The 26,479-nt window shown below is 44.5% G+C and overlaps 1 protein-coding gene across 4 annotated transcripts in view; it reads left to right on the top strand.

Moving 5' to 3' along the window:
- The window catches only part of abcf2a (ATP-binding cassette, sub-family F (GCN20), member 2a), a 63,678-nt gene extending 37,443 nt beyond the window's left edge, over positions 1-26,235 (top strand). For all 4 annotated transcript variants that reach the window (XM_048528668.2, XM_048528669.2, XM_048528666.2 and 1 more), the window contains 8 exons: positions 544-639; positions 1,911-2,030; positions 3,520-3,609; positions 3,785-3,895; positions 9,203-9,265; positions 19,970-20,098; positions 21,750-21,953; positions 23,620-26,235. In XM_048528668.2, coding sequence (XP_048384625.1) covers positions 544-639; positions 1,911-2,030; positions 3,520-3,609; positions 3,785-3,895; positions 9,203-9,265; positions 19,970-20,098; positions 21,750-21,953; positions 23,620-23,757 — 951 coding nt within the window. In that variant the 3' untranslated portion in view covers positions 23,758-26,235. The remainder of the gene's footprint in view (positions 1-543; positions 640-1,910; positions 2,031-3,519; positions 3,610-3,784; positions 3,896-9,202; positions 9,266-19,969; positions 20,099-21,749; positions 21,954-23,619) is intronic.
- Positions 26,236-26,479: the final 244 nt, after the last annotated feature.

Genomic DNA, 26,479 nt, shown 5'->3' with positions numbered 1-26,479 from the left:
TTTCTGGGGCACCACGAAACTGCGTGAGGTTTCTGACTTGCCCCCTGAGCTGGCATGTTTTTGTTTGGACATTTCATCACCATGCTAGGTGACATCATCAGTGAGGCCTCCGTTGAAGCGATGTTATTCTGTATTCTGCCTGGAATTTATACTGTCCAGTCTGTTATGGTGAGTTGTCATTTCGGTTTTGTTCTGTATAGGTTTGTATATAGGGTCCAATTCTATAGGTTTGACGATTGCATTATGGGTTGAGAACCATGACTGTAGGAATTGGACCTCCTAAACAAACACATACAGAACAAAACCAGAAACGAGACAACTCGCCATAACAGACCAGGCAATGTAAATTGCAAGTGGAGTAAAACAACAACATCATTGAGGCCTCTGAAGTGATGTCACCCAGCATAGTGACCAAACATCTGAATGAAAACAAGCCAGCTTGGTGAGCAAGTCAATAACCTCACCCACACAGCAAGCTACAATTCTTTGCTAAAACCTTAAACTGAGAAACCGCATTGGAGTCACTTGTGGCTTGTGTTCTAGGGTAACTACGACCAATATGTGAAGACCAGGCTGGAACTAGAGGAGAACCAGATGAAGCGGTTCACCTGGGAACAAGATCAGATTACACACATGAAGGTGAGTACATGGATGTGGGTGGCTGGGGATGCTGAAGGGAATTCTATACAGAGAAGGTGGAGTCACTTCAGGTAGAATTCCCTTCACGTGAACTAGTTAATTTACGAGGATCCATTGGTTAGGTTAGAACCCAAAAGTTGGTCAGTCAGCCCAACCAGACTCTAGTGTTTATTCTTCATGTGAACAGTATCCAAATCTCATGTACCTGTCCTTTGCCCACCTATCTCACTTGCTCCAATCACTAACTCAATTGAATTCCACAGCTTCACAACCCTCCATGGTTAGATTAAACAAGGGACTGTGGGAGCGACTTCTGAGGTCCTGTGACGGCACTGAGACTCGAGGCTTTGGGTTGGGAGGCCTACTTGCCTTACAGAGATAAAGCTACTGCATGGAGACTAGGCTTTTAAATGTGGACAGTTACTTTCTTTTTTTTAATTTCTGGTTTTGGTACTTTAAGATGGGTTTTTTTTTAAGCTGGATTTTTGTACCCAAATTGATGCCGGTGATTAGAGACTTTGTACACATTTCACTGTACTCTTGTACTTCTGAACTCGAGTACACGTGACAATAAAACCTAATTCTAATTCTAAATAAGAAGTATTTAGGTCAATGTTTCCTCAGTCATGACCACTCAATCAATAGGATAGGGCATATAAATCATTCTGTCTCCTAATTTTAAATTTATTTATTAAACCCCTTGTCATGCTCTTGGAACGATTTTTAAAAGTTCATGGGACTTGAGTATCATCAGTTAGGCCAGAATTTATTATCATTCCTAATTATCCAGAGTGCTTTTAAAGAGTCAACCAAATTACTGTGGAGCTGAAGTTGTATTAGGACAGCTGATTTCCTTCCCTAAAAGGACGTTGGTGAACTAGATGATGGTTTTTTTACAGTTAATAATGGTTACATATCTGTTGTTTACAATGTAAACCTGTTACATTATCTGCATTACAATAGCCTAGCTTTTTATTGCAGTTTTTCATTGATTTCAAATGTCACCAGATGCCATGGTGGATGCAAGCCTATGTCCCCAGAACATTAGCCTGGAATTCTGGGTTACTAGTCCAGTGACATTACTGCTACATCACCACTTCCCCAGCACCTCATAACTTTAACAGATATCTCCTTGTACTTCTGGATTCCCTCAATTTCATACTTCCAGGTCAAGTTTTTAAAAATCTAACCTGGGGAAAGCAGGTTTGTTGCTCATTGTATTCTCAATAAGTTTGCCTGCTATCCTAATCTTGTTTTCTTCTATACCCTAGAACTACATTGCCCGCTTTGGACATGGCAGTGCCAAGTTAGCTCGACAAGCTCAGAGCAAAGAGAAGACGCTACAGAAGATGATGGCCTCTGGGCTGACGGAGAAAGTCATCAGTGACAAGGTTTGTGCGACGTATGTGCGTTCAATAAGGGTGGCTAAAAACCTGTGGCGACAGTTCTGTGACATTGCAACACCAATGGGCTGTAGCAGTAGCAATTTCATGAATAGAGATTTTCCGTTCTAACAGTCATTGTGTGTCACTCCCACCAACCTGAATTTTTAATTTTAAGAATCTCAAGCCTCTTATCCTTACACTCTGCGACTTTCCAACGTTCTTCACACTTTGTGTTTTCTAAAGTAGTATCTCTTGCAAGGGGTTTGGGTCGTTCCACCTTGTCACAAGCAGTTTGTACACCTACAGAGTGCAGGATTACAATATCCTCACTGAGTACAGTCAGGCTACAGGGATTCTACAGTTGCTTGATTGTCATGTTTTAGCACAGTTGGGTAAAAGCACCTCATGAAGTCAGGACAGGGCGTCAGTAGGTGTTGTTCTTGTCCACTACCTACCATTATTGAGCAGTTAATTCAGGACAGGATGGAGTGGCTGTTTCTTATATTGGACTTTTATTTCAGTGACAGCCTCAGGGGCTGTGGCTGTTTAGGTGTTGATCTATTTTTAAAGTTCAATGCTTGTGTGTCTGCTTTTGGGTTTGCAATTAGAGAAGTCATGGCCTAATGGTTATGTCAGCAGACTAGTAAACCCAGAGTGCTCTGGGCATACTGTTTAAATCCCATCATGGCAGATGCTGGAATTAAGTTAATAAGTTCAATTAACTTATACGGTTGAAGTTTGCTCAGTCCAACATCAAGGCTAATATTGATAAATGTTTCAGTATGAGTTACATCAAAAGCTGTGGAGGTAGTGTGGGAAAGAGATGATTAGAAAGACACTGTAGGCCGGCGGGGATAAATGCCTTACTCCTATGCTTTTCATATCAGTAATATTTATCATGAAATGATCATTGTTGCAAAATCCCATCTGGTCCAATAATGTATCAGAGATAATGGGAGCTGCAGATGCTGGAGAATCCAAGATAATAGTGTGAAGCTGGATGAACGCAGCAGGCCAAGTAGCATCTCAGGAGCACAAAAGCTGACGTTTCGGGCCTAGACCCCTCAACAGAGAGCTCTCTGAAGGGTCTAGGCCCGAAACATCAGCTTTTGTGCTCCTGAGATGCTGCTTGGCCTGCTGTGTTCATCCAGCTTCACACTTTGTTATCTTGGTCCAATAATGACTTCCCCTAAAGGATACCTGCCCCTTGTTTGATCTGGCCTACATTAACTCTTTTTTTCCTTCACAGATGCTGCCAGACCTGCTCAGCTTTTACAGCAACTTTGTTTTTGTTCCTGATTTACAGCTTCCACAGTTCTTTCAGTTTTTGTGGCTAATGGGTGTTAGTTCCTTGGAAATGGTGCTAGGACAGAACATGTATACCCCCCTCTATTGTCTCCCTTCTGCCAAGGGCTATAGGATGAATCTATTCCAGTTGTATAGGCATTTCTTACAGTTCTAATGTTCTAATCCATTATCTGTATTTTTCTTGTAGACATTGTCATTCTGCTTCCCATCCTGTGGGAAGATTCCTCCCCCTGTTATAATGGTACAGAATGTGAGCTTCAAGTACACTAAGGATGGGGTAAGTCATTCAGGAACGGCTGCTACTGTGTAGGCAGTGAGCAGTGGAGACTGGGTGTTTTCTTTTGAGCTTGGAGTCAAATCCTGGGGACTGGCTGCAAAGGATGGATTGAGGGGATGGAGGTTAGAAGTTTGAAAGAAGTAGGAATTCTGATTATTGTCTGTTTTCTTTTCAGCCATTAATCTATCGAAATTTGGAGTTTGGCATAGATTTGGACACCAGAGTGGCCCTGGTTGGGCCGAATGGAGCTGGAAAATCTACATTACTGAAATTGCTGGCAGGTGATGTGAGTATCTTGTGGAGCCAATGTGAGGATATGTAGAGGGCTGAAATGTGATGTGTCATTTGTTTGGTCTTTCTCACTGAGTGCGGAATAGGGGTACTCCTCCTCCTCTTGTACCTGGGTTTCTTGCAGATTGTAGGTAGAGATTGATCGCTATGATTGCTCACCAGTTCCATCATTATAAGCCTACGACCATTAGGATTTGAGGGTGTCAAATGACCCCTAGTTTCTGAGCCCTGACTTAACATTTCCCATCAAGTTTTGCCAGACTTTAATATTAGGCTATAGCGAAACCTCCAGCCTTCAATTAAACCTTGTCTTTGATTCTAACATACACTTTTGAAAAACCGATTAGCACAGCTGAATAGGTAATGAGCGACCCTAACCAAAGACCCGGAATGGGAGCACAGTGTGGGAAAAGTGGGAACAGGGTTCAGAGTTGGATACTAAAGGGGAAAAAAACCAAAGAACTGCAGGTGCTGGAAATCAGAAACAAACAGAAATTGCTGGGAAAACTCGGCAGGTCAGGCAACACCTGTGGAGGGCATCAGAGTTAATGTTTCAGGTCCAGTGACCCTTCAGAACTGATGGTAGCAAGTAAAAGGTTGGTATACATGCTGAATACAGAGTGGGGAGGAGTAAAGGACAGGTGGAGAGAGAACGACAGATAGGCAGACAAAGGAATGGATAAAGGTCATCTTGGGCTAATTGAGACCATTAGAAGCTGACAATGTGATGGATGTGGTAGCAACCAATGTGATGATAAGGCCTGGTGTCTGGGGGTTAGGGTAACGATATAGGGGATTGGGGTAATCTGGGAGATGTATCGGGGTCCTTGGATAGTGAAGAGGAAGAAGTGAACATCGCATGGGGAGGTGTCGTAGGCTGTGGGGAGGAGTGGACCCAGAGTGCTCCAGAGGGAACTGTCCCCGAAGAAGGCTGACGAGGAATTGGAGGGGAAAGTTTGTCTGGATTTGGCAGAAGTGGCAGTTAATGGTCTTTTTGACGTGAATGCTGGTAGGTGTGGACCAGGGACCCTGTTGCTGTTGTGAAGAAGAGAGAGGGGGCGACGGCCAAAGTGTGGGAGATGGATCAGGCACAGCTGTCAACTATAGTGGTCAGTTGAGGAGAAGGTGGACATTTTGGAGGGTCCCATGTCAATGTTAGCCTCATCAGAACAGATGTGATGGAAAATGAGGAACTGGAGAATGAAATTTGTCTTTACAGGAAGCAGGATCTGTAGGAGTCAGCAGGTTTATAGTGGATATTGGTGTCCAGCCTATCCCCAGAAATAGGAACAGATATTAAGGAAGAGAAGGGAAGGGAGGTGTCAGGGATGGGCCAGCTGAAGTTGACAGTTGGTGGAAATTGGAAGCAAAACAGATAAATCTTCTCCAATTCTGGACCTCAGAAGGAAGCAGCACCAGTGATGCCATTGAGGTACCAGAGAAAGAAATGGGTGAGGACCAGAGTGGGACTGGAGCAACGGATGCTCCATGTGCCTCAAAGATACAGGCATAACTGGGGCCCATGTGGGTACCCATGGTCACACCTTTTTACTTAAAGAAAATGGGAGGAGTTAAAAGAAGTTGGTCAAAGTGAGGATGAGCTCGATCGGGTGGAGTACGATGGTGGTGGGTGAAGACAGTTCAGACCTTGTTTTCAGGAAATGGTGAAGAACCCTGAGACTATCCTGATGGGCAATGGACACTTAAAGTGATTGCACATCCATGGTGAAGAAGAGGGGGCTGGAACCCGTGACTTGGAAATTCTGAAACTGATTTAAAGCGTTGGAGGAATTGTGGATGTAAGTGGAAATGGACTGGACAAGGAGTGGAAAATTAAGTCAGGGTGGGAGAGATGATGAGTTCTGTGAGAGAGGAGAGCGCAGAAACAATGAACCTGCTCATTCAGTTCTGTTTGAGGAATTTGGGCAGGAGGTAGAAATGGGCTGTGTGGTGTTTGGGAAGCTATGAACTTGGAGGCTGTTGGGGGGAGATCAGATGGAATGAGATTTTGATTGTTGAGGGCACAATGGCCCAGTGGTCCATAGTGGGGTCATACTCCAGGAAGATATAGAAAGAGGCATGAGAGTTGATGCTTGGCCTCGCAATGGAGAGGTCAGTATGCCAGACAATAGCAGCACCATCCCTGTTGTCAGGCTTGCTTACTGAAGGTTGGATCTGAGATCACGGAATGCAGTCAGTGCTGAGGGAGTTTGGTTGAAACGCGTGGGAGTGGAAAATAATTGAGGCAATCAATGTCGCACCAAGAGCTTTGATGAACAGGTCGTGTGCAGGTAAAAGGCCAGAGGGAGGACTCCTGGTGGAGGGAGATGTTGGAGATTGGTGAAGGGATCTTTGGTTGAGGGAGAGGGCATCTTGTCCACCAAAATGGGCACTGAGGCAAAAGTGACAGAGTTCAAAGTCATGTCATTCCTGAAATCCGTTGAGATGGGGGTGCAGGGAGATAAAACTAAACACCTTTGCTGAGCACAGAACATTAAGCATCAGCAAGCAGAACATAGGAAGGGATTGTAAATATACACCCGGTGGGGGTGGGAGGGGGTTTTGGGAGAGGGGGTCCAGTCAGCAAGGAGGATGGGAGGAAAGTTCCACCGGATTGTGAGTATGAGTTGGATGATCAGCCATAATCATATTGAATGGTGGAGCAGGCTTGAAGGGCTGAATGGCCCAGTACTCCTATTTTCTAATTTCATTGAGAAAGCCCTGAAATCGGATGAATCACAAACTTTCTGTTGATTATTGCGAAGTTAACATGTTCCAAAAGCAAACCTCTATCCTGTTCCAAAATTAGAATTCAATTAAATTGGACATGCACAGTTTATCACAGAAATCAACTTGCTTAAGGGATATTGACAAGTTTCATTTTATTTTAAAGAAATAGCTGCTTTTATAACACCAAAACACAGGTGAGGTCCCGGAAGGCTGGACATTTGCTAATGTTGGCCCCTTGTTTAAGAAGGGCAGCAAGGATAATCCAGGTAATTATTGACTGGTGAGCCTGACGTCAGTGGTAGGGAAGCTACTGGAGAAGATACTGAGGGATAGGATCTATTCACATTTGGAAGAAAATGGGCTTATCAGTGATAGGCAACATGGTTTTGTGCAGGGAACGTCATGTCTTACCAACTTAATAGAATTCTTTGAGGATGTAACAAAGTTGATTGATGAGGGAAAGGCTGTAGATGTCATATACATGGACTTCAGTAAGGCGTTTGATAAGGTTACCCATGGCAGGCTGATGGCGAAAGTGAAGTCACATGGGGTCCAGGGTGTGTTAGCTAGATGGATAAAAAAACTGGCTGGGCAACAGGAGACAGAGAGTACGAGTAGAAGGGAGTTTCTCAAATTGGAGACCTGTGACCAGTGGTGTTCCACAGGGATCTGTGCTAGGACCACTGTTGTTTGTGATATATGTAAATGATTTGGAGGATGGTGGAGGTGGTCTAATCAGCAAGTTTGCAGATGACACTAAGATTGGTGGAGTAGCAGATAGTGAGGGGGACTGTCAGAGATTACAGCAGAATATAGACAGACTGGAGAGTTGGGCAGATAAATGGCAGATGGCGTTCAATCCGGGCAAATGCGAGGTGATGCATTTTAGACGATAAAATTCAAGGGTGAACTATACAGTAAATGAAAAAGTCCTAGAGAAAATTGATGAACAGAGAGATCTGGGTGTTCAGGTCCATTGTTCCCTGAAGGTGACAACGCAGGTCAATAGGGTGGTCAAGAAGGCATATGGCATACTTTCCTTCATTGCACGGGGCATTAAGTACAAGAGTTGGCAGGTCATGTTGCAGTTGTATAGGACTTTGGTTCGGCCACATTTGGAATACTGTGTACAGTTCTTGTCGCCACATTACCAAAAGGATGTGGATGCTTTGGAGAGGGTGCAGAGGAGGTTCACCAGGATGTTGCCTGGTATGGAGGGTGCTAGCTATGAAGAGAGGTTGAGTAGATTAGGATTATTTTCATTAGAAAGACGGAGACTGAGGGGGGGACCTGATTGAGGTCTACAAAATCATGAGGGGTATAGACAGGGTGGATAGCAAGAAGCTTTTTCCCAGAGTGGGGGGCTCAATTACTAGGGGTCATGAGCTCAAAGCGAGAGGAGAAAAGTTTATGGGAGATATGCGTGGAAAGTTCTTTACACAGAGGGTGGTGGGTGCCTGGAACGCGTTGCCAGCGGAGGTGGTAGACGCAGGCACGTTAGCGTCTTTTAAGATATATTTGGACATGTACATGGATGGGCGGGGAGCAAACGGACACAGACCGTTAGAAAATAGATGACAGGTTAGACAGAGGATCTCGATCAGCGCAGGCTTGGAGGGCCGAAGGGCCTGGTCTTGTGCTGTAATTTTCTTTCTTTTCTTCAAAAGAACCACCTTCAGAGACACTAGCGACAAGCTCTTAATTAGTGATTGAAAGACATTATTGGTGTGTAAACAAACCTCTTTCATCAACCAAAAAAAACCTGAAAGCAAACAATCCACTCCTGTTGAGTCAGAGATAGTAGGAACTGCACATGCAGGAGAATCCAAGATAACAAGGTGTAGAGCTGGATGAACACAGCAGGCCAAGCAGGTCTCGGCCTGAAACATTAGCTTTCCTGCTCCTCTGATGCTGCTTGGCCTGCTGTGTTCATCCAGGTCCACACCTTGTCATCGCCACTCCTGTTGTCCAAATTTGGTTTTATTAGACTGTGTTCCTTCCTTTTTTCTGTCCTCTCTTTATTCACTCCTTACCTTGTCAGTGTGTATATTTCTACATGAGAATTTTTTAAACTCTGCTTGTTTTTAAGTTATAAAGCTTCACATGAGAAATTCAACTTGAATTTTTGTTGTCATTGGTTAAAAACAGTTTGATTGCAAAAGTTACTCATTATCTTGTTAACGATAAAAGCATGGCCTGGATATTCTTTTAACCTGAATTGTACACGGGTAAAACTGAGAAATTCACTATTTTAATGAAATGTTCATGTTTCTGACATCTCCAAAATAGTGGAGCTTGATTTCCAGCCCACTGCCAGTGAGTTCTGACCACCACTCCCTCTGGTTAACTCCGGATGATCTTGGACTCGGTAATTGCAATGGATGAATATCCATTACCTTTTGACAATCTTCAGCAAGCAGTAATTCATAGTGATCCCAGTGTCATCCACATCAGGAAGCATAAATTTCCCATTTCCGTTCGTAGCATTGTTTAGAGTTGGTGTAATAATATTGACTGAATCCCCTGCAATCTTGATTCTGTGCTGAATTTTTCTTAAACCTCATTTATGTAGCTCCTGCCTTGTGATGGAATGGTTCGAAAACACTCACATGTCAAGATTGGACGATACCATCAGGTAACCTCTGTTTCTCCTCCCTTCTCTGGTTTCCCTGTATAAACGCAAGGGCCAGGCAAACAGGTCATGGACAAAGCCCACCACTAGCTTGGTGGGCAATAAGTGTGGCATTTTACTGTGGCCCCTACTTTGTAGGAACAAGTGCGCCCACTGACCTGAGGAATATACCTGACTAGTAGTGAACAGATATTTGCCTTTCCTTTAGAGATTAATTTATCTCTGAATTTGGGCTCGGAGCTGTCAGGCAGCAGCACCCGCACAAAGAAGTTATTTGGCCAATCAAGTATATTCTGGCTCTTTGCTATCTAAAATTGGTGTTATTGCATTGCTGTACCTCCAGAACCCTCTATCTACTGAGTCTGATGAGATAAAATTGACGTTTAGGCATGGGCAATAAATGCTGCTCTGCCAATTAATGTAAATTAGAGTAAAAACCCTCAGCACAATTGCTCATCTGACATGTGTAATAAATGAAAGAAGTCTGATAATTGCATGGTTGGTTAATTGAGGAAGCAGTTTCCTGCGATTTGATCTGATCTGATATACTCCTTTTGTTTATGTGTGCCCAGCCAATGTGGTGACAGGGGCTTGTTGAGGTAGTTGCATATCTGCCCAGTGGCAGAGAGGATAGGCCACCTTGGTTAAGAAAGGATTGAAACCAAAGCACCAAATTGTAGGCCAGTTAGTCTATCATTGAGAAATGCTAGAATCAATTTTTAAGGTAGTAAGGTGAGGTTGTTGACTTGCTTGCCGAGCTGGCTTGTTCTTGTTCAGAAGTTTCGTCACCATGCTAGGTGACATCATCAGTGGAGCCTCCGATGAAGCAATGGTATTCTACTGTGCTTGGAATTTATACTGTCTGATCCTCAATGATGAGTAGTGTTATTTCTGGTTTTAATCTGTGTGTGCTTGTACATGAGGCCCAATTCTGTTTGTTGTCACTTCATCACCCATAATTCTATGCCTCTAGGAATTCCTGTGCGTGTCAGTTTGGCTTAGGCTACTATGGTTACCCTGTCCCAGTTAAATTGATGGCCTTCATTGTCTGAAATGAATAAATGGGTTGTTTTCGATTTGGAAAACTCTCAGTAGTTGTGGTACCACAGGAATCTGTGCTAAAGCCTTAACCACTTCTCAAATCCTTTCAGCCTCGTCACTGATGTAGATGGTATGTTTGCTAAATTTACTGATACAAAAGTAGGAAAGCTAGTTGTGAAGTAGAAACAAAAGTTTTGAGATGGGCAATAAATGCTGGTCTGGCCAGTGGTACGCTCAAACCATGAGGAATAAAAATAATTTTAGCTGGGTTAACTGAATGCATTCCAACTACTGCAAAATGTTCGTGCAGAATGTGTGCACTGCGTTCAGATAATAGAGGAACTGAATATTGTTCAAATGGACAGTGATTGCAATGTTCTGAGGTACAAGGGCATTTGGGTGTATTGAGACATGAATCACAGAGGTAGTATACAGGTAGAGAAGTGATTAGGAAGGCAAATACAATATTGTTTATTGTAAGGGCAACGAATTATAAAAGGAGGTTTTACTGCAGTTGTTTGAGGCCTTGGTGAAACTACTTTGAGCACGAAGTAATGAGAGAACTGCAGAAGGAAGGTCCTTGCTTCCCGCCCAATGTATCATCCTTAAAACACTTCCTCCAACTCCAATTAGACTCTGCCACCTGGAACATCTTCCACTCCCCACCCCTCTCTGCCTTCTGCAAGGACCATTCCCTTCACAGCCACCCCCCCCAACCCTCCCCTGTAACTGTAAAAGATGCAGCACCTGTCCACGTGCCATCTCCCTCATCTCCATTCACGGCCCTAAACAGTCCTTCCAAGTGAGTCAGAACATCACCTGCATCTCCTCCAACCTAGTCTGTTGCATCCAGTTCTCCCGACGTGGTCTTCTGTACATCAGTGAGACCAAACATAAATAGGTGACCATTTCACTGAGCATCTTTGCCTGGCCCGTAATGGTCAACCTAACCTCCTGGTCACTACCCATTTCAATTCTGCCCTCCCACGTCCCCTCTGACTGTCCGTCCTCTGCCACCTCCAGCTTTGCAGTCACTTGCAATGCAGATTTGAGTATCAACATCTTCTCTTCCGCCTGTGCATCCTACAGGCTGGAGGACTCAACTTTTGAAGAACCCGAGACTCTACAACTGTAGTGTCTCCCACCCGCTCTCCTCCTCTAACCTAGTTAATAAGGTAAGGTTCATTCTAAACTTTCTCTATTGAATATAAGTTTGTTATTAATTTTATAGCAACTTGAGCTAAGCTTTCTACTTTAGTACTGAGTGGGTGTTCAGCTAAGTGGGGTATGGATGCTAGGGCAGTTGCTTGCTCCTGCAGAATGTGGCAGGTGGGAGACATGGCACACGTCTCCGCTGGCTACGTCTGCGGAAGTGCACCCAACTCCAGCTCCTTGAAAACCGTGTTAGGAAAATGGAGCTGGAGCTGGATGAACTACAGATCATTCGGGAGGCAGAGGGGTAATTGAGAGGAGTTACCACGAGTTGGTCACTCCTAAGGCTCAGGACAAGGATAGATGGGTTACAGTTAGGGGGAGGAAAGGGGACAGACAGACAGTGCAGAGATCCCCTGTGGGCATTCCCCTCAGCAATAAGTGTACTGTTTTGGATACTGCTGGGGGGGGGATGACCTACCAGAGGAAAGCCATCGTAGTCAGTTCTCTGGCACTGAGCCTGACACTGTGGCAAAGAAGGGAAGGGGGCAGAATAGAAAAGTACTCGTGGTAGGGGACTCGATAGTTAGGGGAATCGGCAGGAGATTTTGTGGTCAGGATCGGGATTCCCGGAAGGTATGTTGCCTCCCTGGTGCCAGGGTCCGGGACGTCTCCGATCAGGTGTATAAGGTTCTAAAAGGGGAGGGCGAACAGCCAGAAATCGTGTTACGGATTGGCACTAATGATATAGCCAGAAAAAGGATTGAGGATATAAAAAGTGATTTCAGGGAGTTAGGATGGAAGCTGCAAAGCAGGACGAACAGAGTAGTGTTCTCTAGTTTACTACCGGTGCCACGACATAGCGAGGCGTGGAACGGGAACGGGAGCGGGCGCAGCTTAACACATGGCTGCGCAGCTAGTGTAGGAGGGAGGGCTTCAGATATGTAGATAATTGGGATGCCTTCTGGGGAAGGTGGGACCTGTACAAGAAGGACGGGTTGCATCTGAACTGGAAGGGGACCAATGTCCTGGGTGGAAGGTTTGCTCGAGTAGTTTGAGAGGGTTTAAACTAGTATGGCAGGGGGGTGGGAACCTGAGCTGTATACCGGAGGTGAGAGTTGATGCAGGTGAGGCAGTAGCAAGAGGTAGACCAGCTAGTGGGAAGGATTTTCCTGGGAAGGAACCAAGGGATCAGTTAAAGTGTGTTTGCTTTAACGCAAGGAGTATCAGGAATAAAAGTGATGAACTTAGAGCATGGATCAGTACCTGGTGCTATGATGTTGTGGCCATAACATAGACATGGGTTTCTCAGGGGCAGGAATGGTTCCTGGATGTTCCAGGGTTTAGAGCATTTAAAAAGAATAGGGAGGGGGGGAAAAAGAGGAGGGGGTGTAGCACTCTAATCAGAGAGGGTATCACAGCTACAGAAGCCTCCATTGTTGAGGAAGATCTGCCTACCGAGTCAGTGTGGGTGGAAATTAGGAACAGCAAGGGAATTGTCACGTCGTTAGGGGTTTACTACAGGCCCCCCAATAGCAGCTGGGAGATTGAAGAAAGCATAGGTCGGCAGATTTTGGAAAAGTGTGGACGTAGTAGGGTTGTTGTAATGGGTGACTTTAACTTTCCCAATATTGATTGGAACCTCCTTTGAGCAGAAGATTTGAATGGAGCTGTTTTTGTAAGGTGTGTTCAGGAGGGTTTCCTAACTCAGTACATTGACAGGCTGACGAGGGGAGAGGCCATTCTAGACTTGGTGCTCGGAAATGAGCCGGGGCAGGTATCAGATCTTGTGGTGGGAGAGCGTTTTGGTGATAGTGACCATAACTGCCTCACATTCTACTTGGCTCTGCCTCACATTCTACCTGGCTCTGGAGAAGGAGAGGATTAGGCAAAATGGGAGGATATTTAATTGGGGAAGAGGAAACTATGATGTGATTAGACATGAGTTAGGAAGCATGGACTGGGAGCAATTGTTCCATGGTAAAGGCACTATAGACATGTGGAGACTGTTTTTAAGGAACAGTTGTTGTGAGTGATGAATAAATATGTCCCTCTGAGACAGGCAAGAAGGGGTAAGATAAAGGAACCTTGGATGACGAGAGCGGTGGAGCTTCTCGTCAAAAGGAAGAAGGTAGCTTAAATAAGGTGGAGGAAGCTAGGGTCAAGCTCAGCTCTAGAAGATTACAGGCAAGCGAGGAAGGAGCTCAAAAATGGTCTGAGGAGAGCCAGGAGGGGGCACGAGAAAGGCTTGGCAGAACAGATTAGGGAGAACACAAAGGCATTTTACACTTATGTGAGGAATAAGAGAATGGTCAAAGAAAGAGTAGGGCCAATCAGGGATAGCATAGGGAACTTGTGTGTGGAGTCTGAGGAGGTAGGGGAAGCCCTAAATGAGTTTTTTTTGCTTCTGTCTTTACGAAAGAAACAAACTTTGTAGTGAATGAAACCTTTGAAGAGCAGGTGTGCATGCTGGAATGGATAGAGATAGAGGAAGCTGATGTGCTGAAAATTTTGTCAAACATTAAGGTTGACAAGTCGCCAGGCCCGGACCAGATTTATCCTCGGCTGCTTTGGGAAACGAGAAATGCAATTGCTTCGCCACTTACTTGCGAAGATCTTTGCATCCTCGCTCTCCACTGGAGTCGTACCTGAGGACTGGAGAGAGGCAAATGTAATTCCTCCCTTCAAAGAAGGAAATAGGGAAATCCCCGGCAATTACAGACCAGTAAGTCTCACGTCTGTCGTCTGCAAGGTGTTAGAAAGGATTCTGAGGGATAGGATTTATGACCATCTGGAAGAGCATGACTTGATTAAATGCAGTCAACACAGCGTTGTGAGGGGCAAACCTTATCGAGTTCTTTGAGGATGTGACTAGAAAAGTTGATGAGGGTCGAGCTGTGGATGTGGTGTATATGGACTTCAGCAAGGCATTTGATAAGGTTCCCCATGGTAGGCTCATTCAGAAGGTCAGGAGGAATGGGATACAGGGGAACTTAGCTGTCTGGATACAGAATTGGCTGGCCAACAGAAGACGGCGAGTGGTAGTAGAAGGAAAATATTCTGCCTGGAAGTCAGTGGTGAGTGGTGTTCCACAGGTCTCTGTCCTTGGGCCTCTACTATTTGTAATTTTTATTAATGACTTGGATGAGGGGATTGAAGGATGGGTCAGCAAGTTTGCAGACGACACGAAGGTTGGAGGTGTCGTTGACAGTATAGAGGGCTGTTGTAGGCTGCAGCAGGACATTGACAGGATGCAGAGATGGGCTGAGAGGTGGCAGATGGAGTTCAACCTGGATAAATACGAGGTGGTGCATTTTGGAAGGTCGAATTTGAAAGCTGAGTACAGGATTAAGGATAGGATTTTTGGCAGTGTGGAGGAACAGAGGGATCTTGGTGTTCAGATACATAGATCCCTTAAAATGGCCACCCAAGTGGACAGGGTTGTTAAGAAAGCATATGTTGTTTTGGCTTTCATTAGCAGGGGGATTGAGTTTGAGTCGTGAGATCTTGTTGCAGCTCTATAAAACTTTGGTTAGACCGCACTTGGAATACTGCGTCCAGTTCTGGTCACCCTATTATAGGAAAGATGTGGATGCTTTGGAGAGGGTTCAGAGGAGTTTGACCAGGATGCTGCCTAGACTGGAGGGCTTATCTTATGAAGAGAGGTTGACTGAGCTCGGACTTTTTTCATTGGAGAAAAGGAGGAGGAGAGGGGACCTAATTGAGGTATACAGGATGAGAGGCATAGATAGAGTTGATAGCCAGAGACTATTTCCCAGGGCAGAAAAGGCTAACATGAGGGGTCATAGTTTTAGTGATAATGGGAACTGCAGGTGCTGGAGAATCCAAGATAATAAAAGGTGAGGCTGGATGAACACAGCAGGCCCAGCAGCATCTCAGGAGCACAAAAGCTGACGTTTCGGGCCTGGACCCTTCATCAGAGAGGGGGATTTTGTGAGGATTCTGGAATAAATAGGGAGAGGGGGAGGCGGACTGAAGATGGAGAGAAAAGATGATAGGTGGAGAGGAGAGTATAGGTAGGGAGGGGATAGGTCAGTCCAGGGAAGACAGACAGGTCAAGGAGGTGGGATGAGGTTAGTAGGTAGGAGATGGAGGTGCGGCTTGGGGTGGGAGGAAGGGATGGGTGAGAGGAAGAACAGGTTAGGGAGGCAGAGACAGGTTGGACTGGTTTTGGGATGCAGTGGGTGGAGGGGAAGAGCTGGGCTAGTTTTGGGATGCGGTGGGGTAAGGGGAGATTTTGAAGCTGGTGAAGTCCACTTTGATACCATTGGGCTGCAGGGTTCCCAAGCGGAATATGAGTTGCTGTTCCTGCAACCTTTGGGTGGCATCATTGTGGCACTGCAGGAGGCCCATAATGGACATGTCATCTAAAGAATGGGAGGGCGAGTGGAAATGGTTTGCGACTGGGAGGTGCAGTTGTTTATTGCGAACCGAGCGGAGGTGTTCTGCAAAGCGGTCCCCAAGCCTCCGCTTGGTTTCCCCAATGTGGAGGAAGCCACACCGGGTACAATGGATGCAGTATACCACTTTGGCAGATGTGTAGGTGAAGCTCTGCTTAATATGGAAAGTCATCTTGGTGCCTGGGATAGGGGTGAGGGAGGAGGTGTGGGGGCAAGTGTAGCATTTCCTGCGGTTGCAGGGGAAGGTGCCGGGAGTGGTGGGGTTGCAGGGCAGTGTAGAGTGAACAAGGGAGTCACGGAGAGAGTGGTCTCTCCGGAAAGCAGACAAGGGTGGGGATGGAAAAATGTCTTGGGTGGTGGGGTCGGATTGTAGATGGCAGAAGTGTTGGAGGATGATGTATCCGGAGGTTGGTGGGGTGGTGTGTGAGAACAAGGGGGATCCTCTTTGGGCAGTTGTGGCGGGGGCGGGGTGTGAGGGATGTGTTGCGGGAAATGCGGGCGATGCGGTCAAGGGCGTTCTCGACCACTGCGGGGGAAAGTTGCCGTCCTTGAAGAACTTGGACATCTGGGATGTGCAGGAGTGGAATGCCTCGTCGTGGGAGCAGATGCGGCGGAGGCGGAGGAATTGGGAATAGGGGATGGAATTTTTGCAGGAGGGAGGGTGGGAGGAGTTGTATTTTAGGTAGCTGTGGGAGTCGGTGGGCTTGAAATTAGTTTTTAGCTCGGAGGAATGTCTAGAGGGGATGTCAGAGGCGGGTTCTTTACACAGAGTTGTGAGAGCATGGAATGCGTTGTCAGCAGCAGTTGTGGAAGCAAGGTCATTGGTGACATTTAAGAGACTGCTGAACATGCATATGGTCACAGAAATTTGAGGGTGCATACATGAGGATCAATGGTCGGCACAACATCGTGGGCTGAAGGGCCTGTTCTGTGCTGTACCGTTCTGTGTTCTATGTTCTTCTCCGATTTTCAAATAACCTTCTCACCCATCCCCCGGCTCCCCCTCCAGCTCTATCTCCTCCCTTCTATTCCATCTTATGACCCTCCCTTCCAACCGCCAACCGGATTCATCCCTCCTGTTGTCCAACAAAGTCATGCCAACTACCAGTGGCCACCTATCACCACCATTCCGCCTCCATCCTTTTACCCCTACCCCCAGATCCAGCCCTGAAGAAGGGTAATACCTTCTTTATACTACGTTGACCGCTCTTTTCCTCCAGATGCTGCCTTGCTTGCTGTGTTCTTCCAGCCTCCTGTCTGTCAACTTGCAGGGGATGGTGTTCCCATGTATCTGCTGCCTTTGTCTTTCTAGGTAGAGGTGTTCATGGGTTTGGAAGGTGCTCTATTAGGAGCATGGGTGAAATTCTGCAGTACATCTTGTGGACAGCACATGCTGCTGCTACTATATCAGTGGTGGAGGGAGTGGATGCTTTTGAATATGGTACCAGTCAAGTGGGCTGCTTTGCCCTGGATGGTGTCGATCTTCTTGAGTAATGTTGGAGCTGGACTCATCCAATCAAGTGGAAAGTAGTCCATCAGACTCATGAATTGTGCCTTGAAGATGTTAGACAGACTATGGAGCATCAGGAGATGCCTTGATCTTGTAGCCACTGTGTTAATGTGGTGAGTCCAGTTGAGTTTCTGGTCAGTGGTAACCCCAAGCCTGTTGTAGTGAAGGCTGCGGTGATAATACAGTTGGATGTCAAGGATAGTGGTTAGATTGTCCCTTATTGTAGATGGTCATTGCCTGGCATTTGTGTGGCACAAATTACTCTTTCCCTGACTTTGTCACTAGAGTTTAGAAGGATGAGAGGGGTTCTGATTGGAATGTATTCTAATTCCAACAGGACTGGACAGCCTCGATACAAGAAGCATGTTTTCTCTGGTTGTTAGAGTCTAGAACCAGGGACAGAATCTCAGGATATGGGGTAGGCCATTTGGAACTGAGATGATGAAAAAATTCTTCACTCAATGGGTAGTGAACCTGTGGAATTCCTGACTATAGAAGGCTGTGGAGGTCAAGTCACTGAATTCTCAAGAAAGAGGTTGATAATTGATTACATTTTAAAGGCATCAAGGGATTTGGGGAGAAAGCGGACGTACGGCATTGAGTTAGAGGCTCAGCTGTGATCATGTTGAATGGCAGAGCAGGAAAGGATGAAATGGCTTCTTCCTTTTCTAGGTTTCTGTTTTTATTAATTTGGGGCCTGGTTTACTAGCCCTGAGGCATTACTACAATGCCACTGCCTCCCAAACTCGACTTTACTGATGGGTCAAAGGGCTCTCTTCTTTACTAAGAGCAACTTTGCAATAATGACCATTTCTGTATATAATTCTCTCAAGAACTTCACGAGTAGCATTTAAAGTCAAATGACACTGAGCTACCCAAGATATTAGGTCAGAGATTTTTAAGGAGTGTCTTGAAGAAAGAAAACAAAGCAAGAATTTCAGGCTGGAGCACCAATGAAGTGGGGCAGAAAACAGTTAAGAAAGCTAATGGAATGCTGCCTTTCATAGCTAAAAGGCCGGAGTGTGGTGATGCAGCCATTATGCTGCAGTTACACAAAATGCTAGTTAATTACTCCACGTAGAGCATTCGGAGTAGATTTGGGCACTATACCTCAGGATCAAAATTTTGGCCCTGAATGGAGTTCAGAACCAGCAGAGAAGAATGATACCTGATATTAAGTTATAAAGAGAGATTAGGCAAGGTTGTTGACTTGCTCGCCGATCTGGCTTGTTTTCGTTCAGACGTTTGTCAGTGAGGCCTCCAATGAAGCAATGTTGTTCTGCTCCATTTGGAATCTATGCTGTCATATCTGTTATGGCGAGTTGTCATTTCCGGTTCTGTTCTGTATGGGTTTGTCTGAGGTCCAATTCCATTTGGTTGATTGCATTATGGCTTGAGAGCTTAGACAAGTTAGGCCTTTATTCTCTCTCATTCAGAAGGTTAAATGGGTGATCTATTTGAGGTCTTCAGGATAGCAACAAGGAAGGGTGGGGTAGATAAACTATTTCCACTGGTTGAAGTTCCTACAACTAAGGGTATAGTCTAAGAATTAAGGCCAGATTCGTTCAGGAGAGAGGCTAGAGAGCACTTCCACATGCAAAGGTAGTGGAGGTTTGAACAATCTGCCTCAAATGACAGTCAATGCTAATTCAATTGTTAAGTCTAAATCTGAGAGAGACAAAACTTTATTCAGCAAAGGGTATCAATGGATACAAGTCCAAGGTGCATAGAGTTAGGCCACAGATCAGCCATGATCTTACCAAATGGCAGAGCAAACTCAAGGAGTTGAATGACCCACTGCTCCTGTTCCTATGTTCCTAACCAATGGTGACCCGATTAAAATCAGAGTTCCATCAGGTCAGAGTTCTCAATGGGTTGAGAGGCTGGCGCAAGTTCTTTCTCTTAGGCAGTCCTTTTAAGATCAAGTATAACTTGATTCCACTTTGCACTAATCAGCTGCCTCAGAACCTAATGTGCAATCTGCAGACTATGCCAGGTGGAGAATGTGGTACGTGAAGGTCGGTTTGGAGATTCGTGTGTACCCTCCTGAGTTTTGCTCTCATTGGGAGAAATGTTTCCTGTGAATTCCTGATTTGGATTTAGAGTTTTGGACATTCTGTCTCCACAATGGACATGTCTGCTCCATTGAAATCTCTTCAACTGTTTTAATAATTGTTGGGAATAGTAAAACAATTGGGCTTCTTCTTGAGTCTTTCCTAATAGTTATAACCATTTGTAAAGCTGATTCTGAGCTGGTACCTTTTGGAGACTGAAAGATCATCAACCTGAAATGTTAACTCTTTCTCTTTCACAAAAGCTGCCTGACCTGCTGAATATTATCATCAGTTTCTCTTTTGATTTATGCCTTTTTAAAACTACTGAATTCCAGTCATTGAGTACGTCCGAATGATTTTTCCAGCACATTCCCGCTACGACAAAAGCAAGACGACAAACTGAAGCAGCTGTATTTCCATTTGGCTATGCCACCAGGAATGTGGAGCAGAAGAATGAGAGACTCTAGGAATTTCCTTTGAAGGGATTTCTGCTCTCTGATGTATTTTTCTCCCCCTCTCTATCCCCTAGCACTTGCAAGATCAATTAGAGCTGGACCTGTCCCCTTTGGAATACATGATGAAATGCTATCCAGAGATCAAGGAGAAGGAGGAAATGAGAAAGATTATTGGGCGTTATGGACTTTCAGGAAAACAGCAGGTAGGTATGCTGTGCATCACAGTCCTGGTCAGGTTGGGGAGTGGGTGAATGGGTAGTTTCTTCTTAGGGTGGGTGACGGAAGTGCATGCTTGTATAGAAAAGTATAGTCTAAACCTATTCTCCAGAGATATAACCTCCCGTTCAAACAACAATTTTCAATTTGTGTAATCCAGAGTCCTACCTGGCAGAAATCAAGATGGTTGTAGTGGTTGGAGGTCCTCAGGGATGTATTCTTGTTCCACTGATCTCCATTATAGGTTTAGGAGTGGGGATGTTTGCTGGTAATTGCATAATGGTCACCATTTGTGACTCCTTCAGATCCCACAACCAGTTCCATCGAGAAGAATAAGGGCAGCAGAAACACCACTCGTAAGTTCCCCTTCAGGCCATTCACTATCCTGACTTGAAAATATATCACTTCTTTCAGTGTCACTAGATCAAGATCCTGGGACACTCTCCCATGCAGCATTTTGGGTCTACCTACAGCGCATGGACTGCAACAGCCAAAGAAGACAGGACGATGTGACATTCTCAAGAGCAGCTAGGGAAGGGCAATAAATTCTGACCCAGCCAGTGGCTGCTGTATCCCAGGAATGAAAAAGAAAAGGACTTGCCTGCTTTAAAGCAGCTGCTTCCTTTTAAGGGTTTTATTTGGGATTGCATGTTGGGTGGGGATGAACAGAAAGGGGAATGAGGAAACTTTAATCTGCTGAACTGAATGGCCTCCTACAGCATAATAATAGATCAATGTGTCTGTGCCTGTTCTGGTAGGATGTTTAATTTGTGCTATGCTTCTGCCTTCTCCCTGTAACCTTGTTCCTTTTTCAGTAACTGCTCTGTTGTTCTAATTCCCTTTTAAAACCCTTGATTGAACCTGCATGCCAGACCTTAACCACTCACTGTGTGACAAAGCTTTTCCTTGTGCCATTTTTTGCAACTAATTTAAATTTGTATCCTCTTGTCTTGATCCGTCCACCAGTGAGAATGTATACTCTGCTATTGTGTCCAGACCCCTTTGAAAACATCTATCAAATCTCCTCTAAATGTTTGCTTCTCTGAGCAGAACAGACCTAGATTGTCCAGTCTATCTGAGGAAATTAAGTTTCAGATCCACGTAACCATTCCTGGGAAACATTTCTGCACTATCCAGTGCCTTTGCATCCTTTTTACTTTGAAGCTTGTTTTTCAAAGTGATGACTGGAGTCTCACTGAGCTATCAACTTCCGGATGTCTCCAAGGTGTTCACCTTTCTGTTGGAGAAATTAATTTTACCCCCCACCCCCCACAATGGTGTGTGTGTGTGTGTGGGGTGAGATGTTATGATTAAGGGTCAATAATGCTTGTATACCTTGCCGAGTGTTTCCGTCTATTTCTCTGTAGGTCTCTAATCTCCAGAGTCCCCTGGCATTACCCAGCTGGCACTTCACATAGGATTGCTCTGGTACTTGGTGCCCTAATGCATTTGTGGTTTTGCTTTACCTTGACAAGTATTTTGCATTTGATGTGGCAGAGGCAATTGTTTATTATGAGAACTGGTATATGTAGTGCCAGTCTAGAATTGTTTTAATCGAATCCTTATTGGGCATAGGGAAGCTGAACCCACCGTGTGTCATAGTCATTGCTCTCTACAAAAGCTTTGTTTGTATTCTAGGTAAGCCCAATCCGGAATCTCTCTGATGGACAGAAATGCCGTGTGTGCTTTGCCTGGTTGGCTTGGCAAACACCACACATGCTCTTCCTCGATGAACCTACAAACCATCTGGACATTGAAACCATCGATGCCCTGGCTGATGCTATCAATGAGTTTGAGGGTGGAATGATGCTCGTCAGCCACGACTTCAGGCTCATTCAACAGGTAAATGGCACTTTGGTGCTTTCTTCTGTCCCTTCTACTTGAGAGGTTGGCGGGTAAGAGGTGATGGCCTAGTGGTATTTTCATTGGACTGTTAATCCAGAGCACCAGATAATGTTCTAGGGACCCGGGTTTGAATTCTGCCATGGCAAACGGTGGAATTTGAATTCAACGAATATCTGGAATTAAGAATTTAATGATGACTGTGAATCCATTGTCGATTGTCAGAAAAACCCATCTGGTTCACTCATCTCCTTTTTGGGAAGGAGACTGCCATCATTACCTGGTTTGGCCTACGTGTGACTCCGGACGCACAACAATGTGGTTGACTCTTTACTGCCCTCTGTGCAGTTAATGCTGCTGGCCAGCATTGCTGTCATCCATGAATAAACAGAGGGGGATAAAAGTTTTGAGGCAACGTGTTTGGTTATCTTCCTTTCAAATGGAAGTGAATGTGGCCTTTAATGTAGGAGGGGTCTCGTGCAAAAGTAGGGAAGTCATTCTACATCTGTATGGGCCTGTGTGAAGTCCCATCTCATACTATGTACAATTTTGGCTTCCTTACTTGAGCGATAGACTGACAATAGGATCAGTTCAGAAGAACCATTTGACTGCTCCTTGGGATGAAGGGACTTAAACTTATTAGTGTTTAGAAGAATGAGACGTGATCTTACTGTAAGATTCTGAAGGGACTGGATAGGGTGAATGTGGAGAGGATATTTCCCCTTGTGTTGGTGCCCAGAACTAGGGGCCAGAGTTTTAAACTAAGGGATTCTGTCGAGTTTTTTTTGACTGTGATAACATTTTTGGAATTCTGTTCCCCTCCCAAAGAGAAGTGGATGCTTTGTCAAGGAGTAGATTCCAGGCAGGTTAGATTTTTGATTAACAAGGCAGTCAAGGATAAAGGGATTGACAAAGTGAAGTTGAGGCTACAATTAGATCAGCCATGATCTGACTAAATCAGAACAGCCTTGGGGCTGAATGGTGTATCCCTACTCCTAACTCTTGCCTTGGTTATTGAAATTGTGCCAAAGCCCATTGGTGTAAAACAATTTTTGTTCATTATGAATTGATTCTGACTCTTTACAATAAACAGCTTTATTTATGTAGCTACATTAATGTAATAAAGCCCTGTTTATAAAACTACTCTAGTGATGAGTTTTGTCATGTTACTGATCAGAGTTCACAGTAGGTACCTGGCTATGCAAGTCTGCATTGGAAATGGCACAGAGTAGAGTCATAATGGGTGATAGGAAAAACTGGAGCCGTGTGAGCAGGGTTTAAAGGTTGGAAGTGGACAGCACTGGGTCATTGGATTGAGGGTAGATTTGATAGAAGTATATAAGGTGGATGAGATTTATAATGGTTAGAATTTGCAGATTATGGAAGTGCATACAGTTGATTTATTGTAAAAGGAAAATGATTCGGCACTTAAGGAAAGTAAAAACTTGCAGGACTTAGGGGAATAGGACTGACCAAACTGCTATATGTTGGATCAACAAACAGACTGCAGGTGATAAATGTTTGTAACGTGGGGAGTTAGGGGCATGAGCTGACCTCGGTGTAAATGAATCATGTTTTTTCTCTCAACTATTTGCTTTAGCTTGTCTGCAACTGATTTTTTTTAATCCTCTGAAATTTGGTTGCTAAATTTTGGTTTTGCTTTCAGGTTGCTCAGGAGATCTGGGTGTGTGAGAAGCAGACCATCTCCAAGTGGCAAGGGGACATTTTGTCATACAAGGAACATTTGAAGTCAAAGATGCTTGGTGACAACCCTCAGAACAGCAAGAAAACTCCCAGTGTCTGAAGTATTCTTAGTAACTTGGCATCATTGTTAAAAGAAATTCCAAGAACATTAAAGATCATCTTTTTAGAATCCAGGCGGCTCGACATGGCAGTATGGGTGTGGCTGAATTTTAAGCATGCTAGATAATTTAAAAATCAAATTCAAAAAAATAAATTGCTGTTCATGTATTAGGTTCCTGATCCTAGAGGCTGTAGTTTTCACCTGGTTGGGAATAGCAGGTAGGTGTTTTTAAAACTAAAACACAGCCCAATGCTTGCTGTCATCCTCCAGCTAAATATTGGGGGATTTGTCTTCTTGGAGCTTAACCCTGGTGAGGTAGGTGCTGCCTATCTCATCTTTTGTCTTGCTGCAACAGCACCGCCTTTATAAAACTCTGACCCACCTAAAATAACTGTTGTCCTGCATGAGCTGTCATCCTCTGCTCCATTACTAATATTTACTCGGGGTTTTGCCCATAGCCATAACTGAGCCTGTCTCCAGGCTTGCTCCCATTCATAAAAGGTTACCAGAGGTGCTCTAAGCTGAGATGTTGTAAAAGCCGGGCTACTTTGTGTTCCTGTCATAAACTTGTAGTCTCTTCAGGACTTGGTAACCAGGCAGAGTTGCAGTAGTCTGCCAAGAAACACAGCATCTTTTCTCTGTGCTGGCTCCTGCCACAGCAGCTCTTTGCATATGCCATTGGAGCCCAGGTGGGGAGCTGTGCTTGCTCGAATGTCTGCTGCAGGGGTTGGGTGTAAGGTGTTACATATGTTTTGAAGACAACAATTGCTCTGTGTGGCTAATGCATACAGTTAAACCATATTTCCCATCTACTTATTATTTTATGTTCTGTTTTTCTTGTTCAAATTGCAGGTCAAACTAAAATTTATCCATCTACAGATGGTGGTGCTGATTAAAGCCCAGACTAATGTTATAAATATTGATTTTTTTTTTTTCATTTTGCATTGATACTTGCTGTGTTGTTGGAACATCTTCTCCAACAGCTTGAATGTAAGACTCCTGAGAGAAGGTCTAGGAAAGAGCCTGGAACTTTGTTTGTTTTATTTATTTTGTGTATTATGCACTGAGAGCCTTCACTGTAATCCTGGCCTCTCTGGCTGACAGAGTGAAGTGCTGTTGTTGTGTAACCTTCCAATGATGAATCTGTTGTCTGTTTGTAATCTACTTGTCCTTTCATTGCAACATGTGAAGGAATCAGTTGTTTTTGAAGACTTGCAAAGTTTAAATCCAAATTGCAGTCTGTCCCTGAAGAGAGTATTAACGTTCACAGGATTCCTTCCCCTTCCAAAAGGGAGTAATCGAATTGATTCAGTAACTTGGTGTTGCCTGTTAGAGAACCACAATACTTAGGGACTTGTCTTGATGCTGACAGTACCTTCTGTTCAATTTGATTTTCTCGATTCTGTGCATGTTGACCTGAGGCACTAAGTCCCCATTCGACTTATTACTGAGAGTGAGCTGCTAGTCCAGTGTTTGGTGTTCATCTGCAAGACTGCACCAGCATTGCCTGTAAACCTGCTCCAGGCTGGGGAGCAGAGGGATCTTGGTGACCTAATTCCAGTTTTTAGTACTATTTGAGAGGCTATGGTCTCCAGTGGCAGACTGGTGTAAGAATAGAGAAGGTGAAAGTGTGGGGTGTCTTTCATAGGTTATTCTAAACAAGAGACTGAATTTACTTACTTTCCCCCTTCTTAGATGTTATATGTAGCCTTGACCCCTCCGAAGTTGGTTCTTAAAAATATAAACAGCGATCAAATTTAGCTCCGACAGATAAGCAATCATTCTGAGTGAATGGTGTGCTGAGAGAGATGTGGGTAATTGTGAAACCCATCTCTTCATCTTGGATTTCAAAGTTTGTTTTAAAGGTATTGAAATTTCTTCACTTGAGTGATGGAGTTTCCATATTATTCAACTTTAAAAGGCACTGTTATGACCATATTTCTCAAAAATTTGAACACTTGGCAATTTGAGACTTTCAGATGCTTTCCCTTACTAGGCAGGTGCTTTGGAATCTTGACAGTTAATTGCAGAATTCACAGCCAGAAAGTCTCTGTCAAGTTTTCCCTTCCGATCTTTTGTAGACATGCTCACGCACTGTGGTCCATAAGGTACCATTTTGCTTTTCTTCCTCTTCCCACCTGACCCCAACTCGCATTTTAACTCCCTAGTTAGAGGTGTGGGGCAGCATTCCCTGTAGTCAAGTGCAGTGCACCCCTGCACTTACTCCCACCATTGACACATCAGTACTGTACTCCAGTGTTACTGGCAGATCTATGCCCCTAGTAATACACTTTAATTAATTATAGGCCTGTTTGGAAGGAGAGAATTATATTTGGTAGCGGCGGACATAGCATATCAACTTACCTTTTATTGGAATTGCTTGATTTCTTTGCAATGTCACAATTCGTTCAATTTCATTTTGAAAAATAAATTGCAACTTTTGAATACCGAAGATTAAAATTCACCTGATCATCCGGAGACACTGACTGTGGATTGTCTCATTCGATGTTATATTTGAGGGAAAATAAAGTTTACTGGAGAGTGTTTCTAATTCCATTTCTTTCAGTATAGCTTTTTAAAAATTGTTTTCAGGAATTTTCAGGACTTGCTGCGAAGTTTTAATTTATTATGCAAGTTGTGGCTGCCAAATCCAATTCTCTGCATGAAGTAAGGAATTTTTTGGTGTTATTCATTCATGGCATAAGGGTGTCACTGGTGAGGC

Source organism: Stegostoma tigrinum, chromosome 5 (genome assembly GCF_030684315.1).
Source record: "Stegostoma tigrinum isolate sSteTig4 chromosome 5, sSteTig4.hap1, whole genome shotgun sequence".
Lineage (NCBI taxonomy): Eukaryota > Metazoa > Chordata > Chondrichthyes > Orectolobiformes > Stegostomatidae > Stegostoma > Stegostoma tigrinum.
Note: the sequence above shows the minus strand (reverse complement) of the source record. Positions and strands in the feature narration are given on the sequence as shown.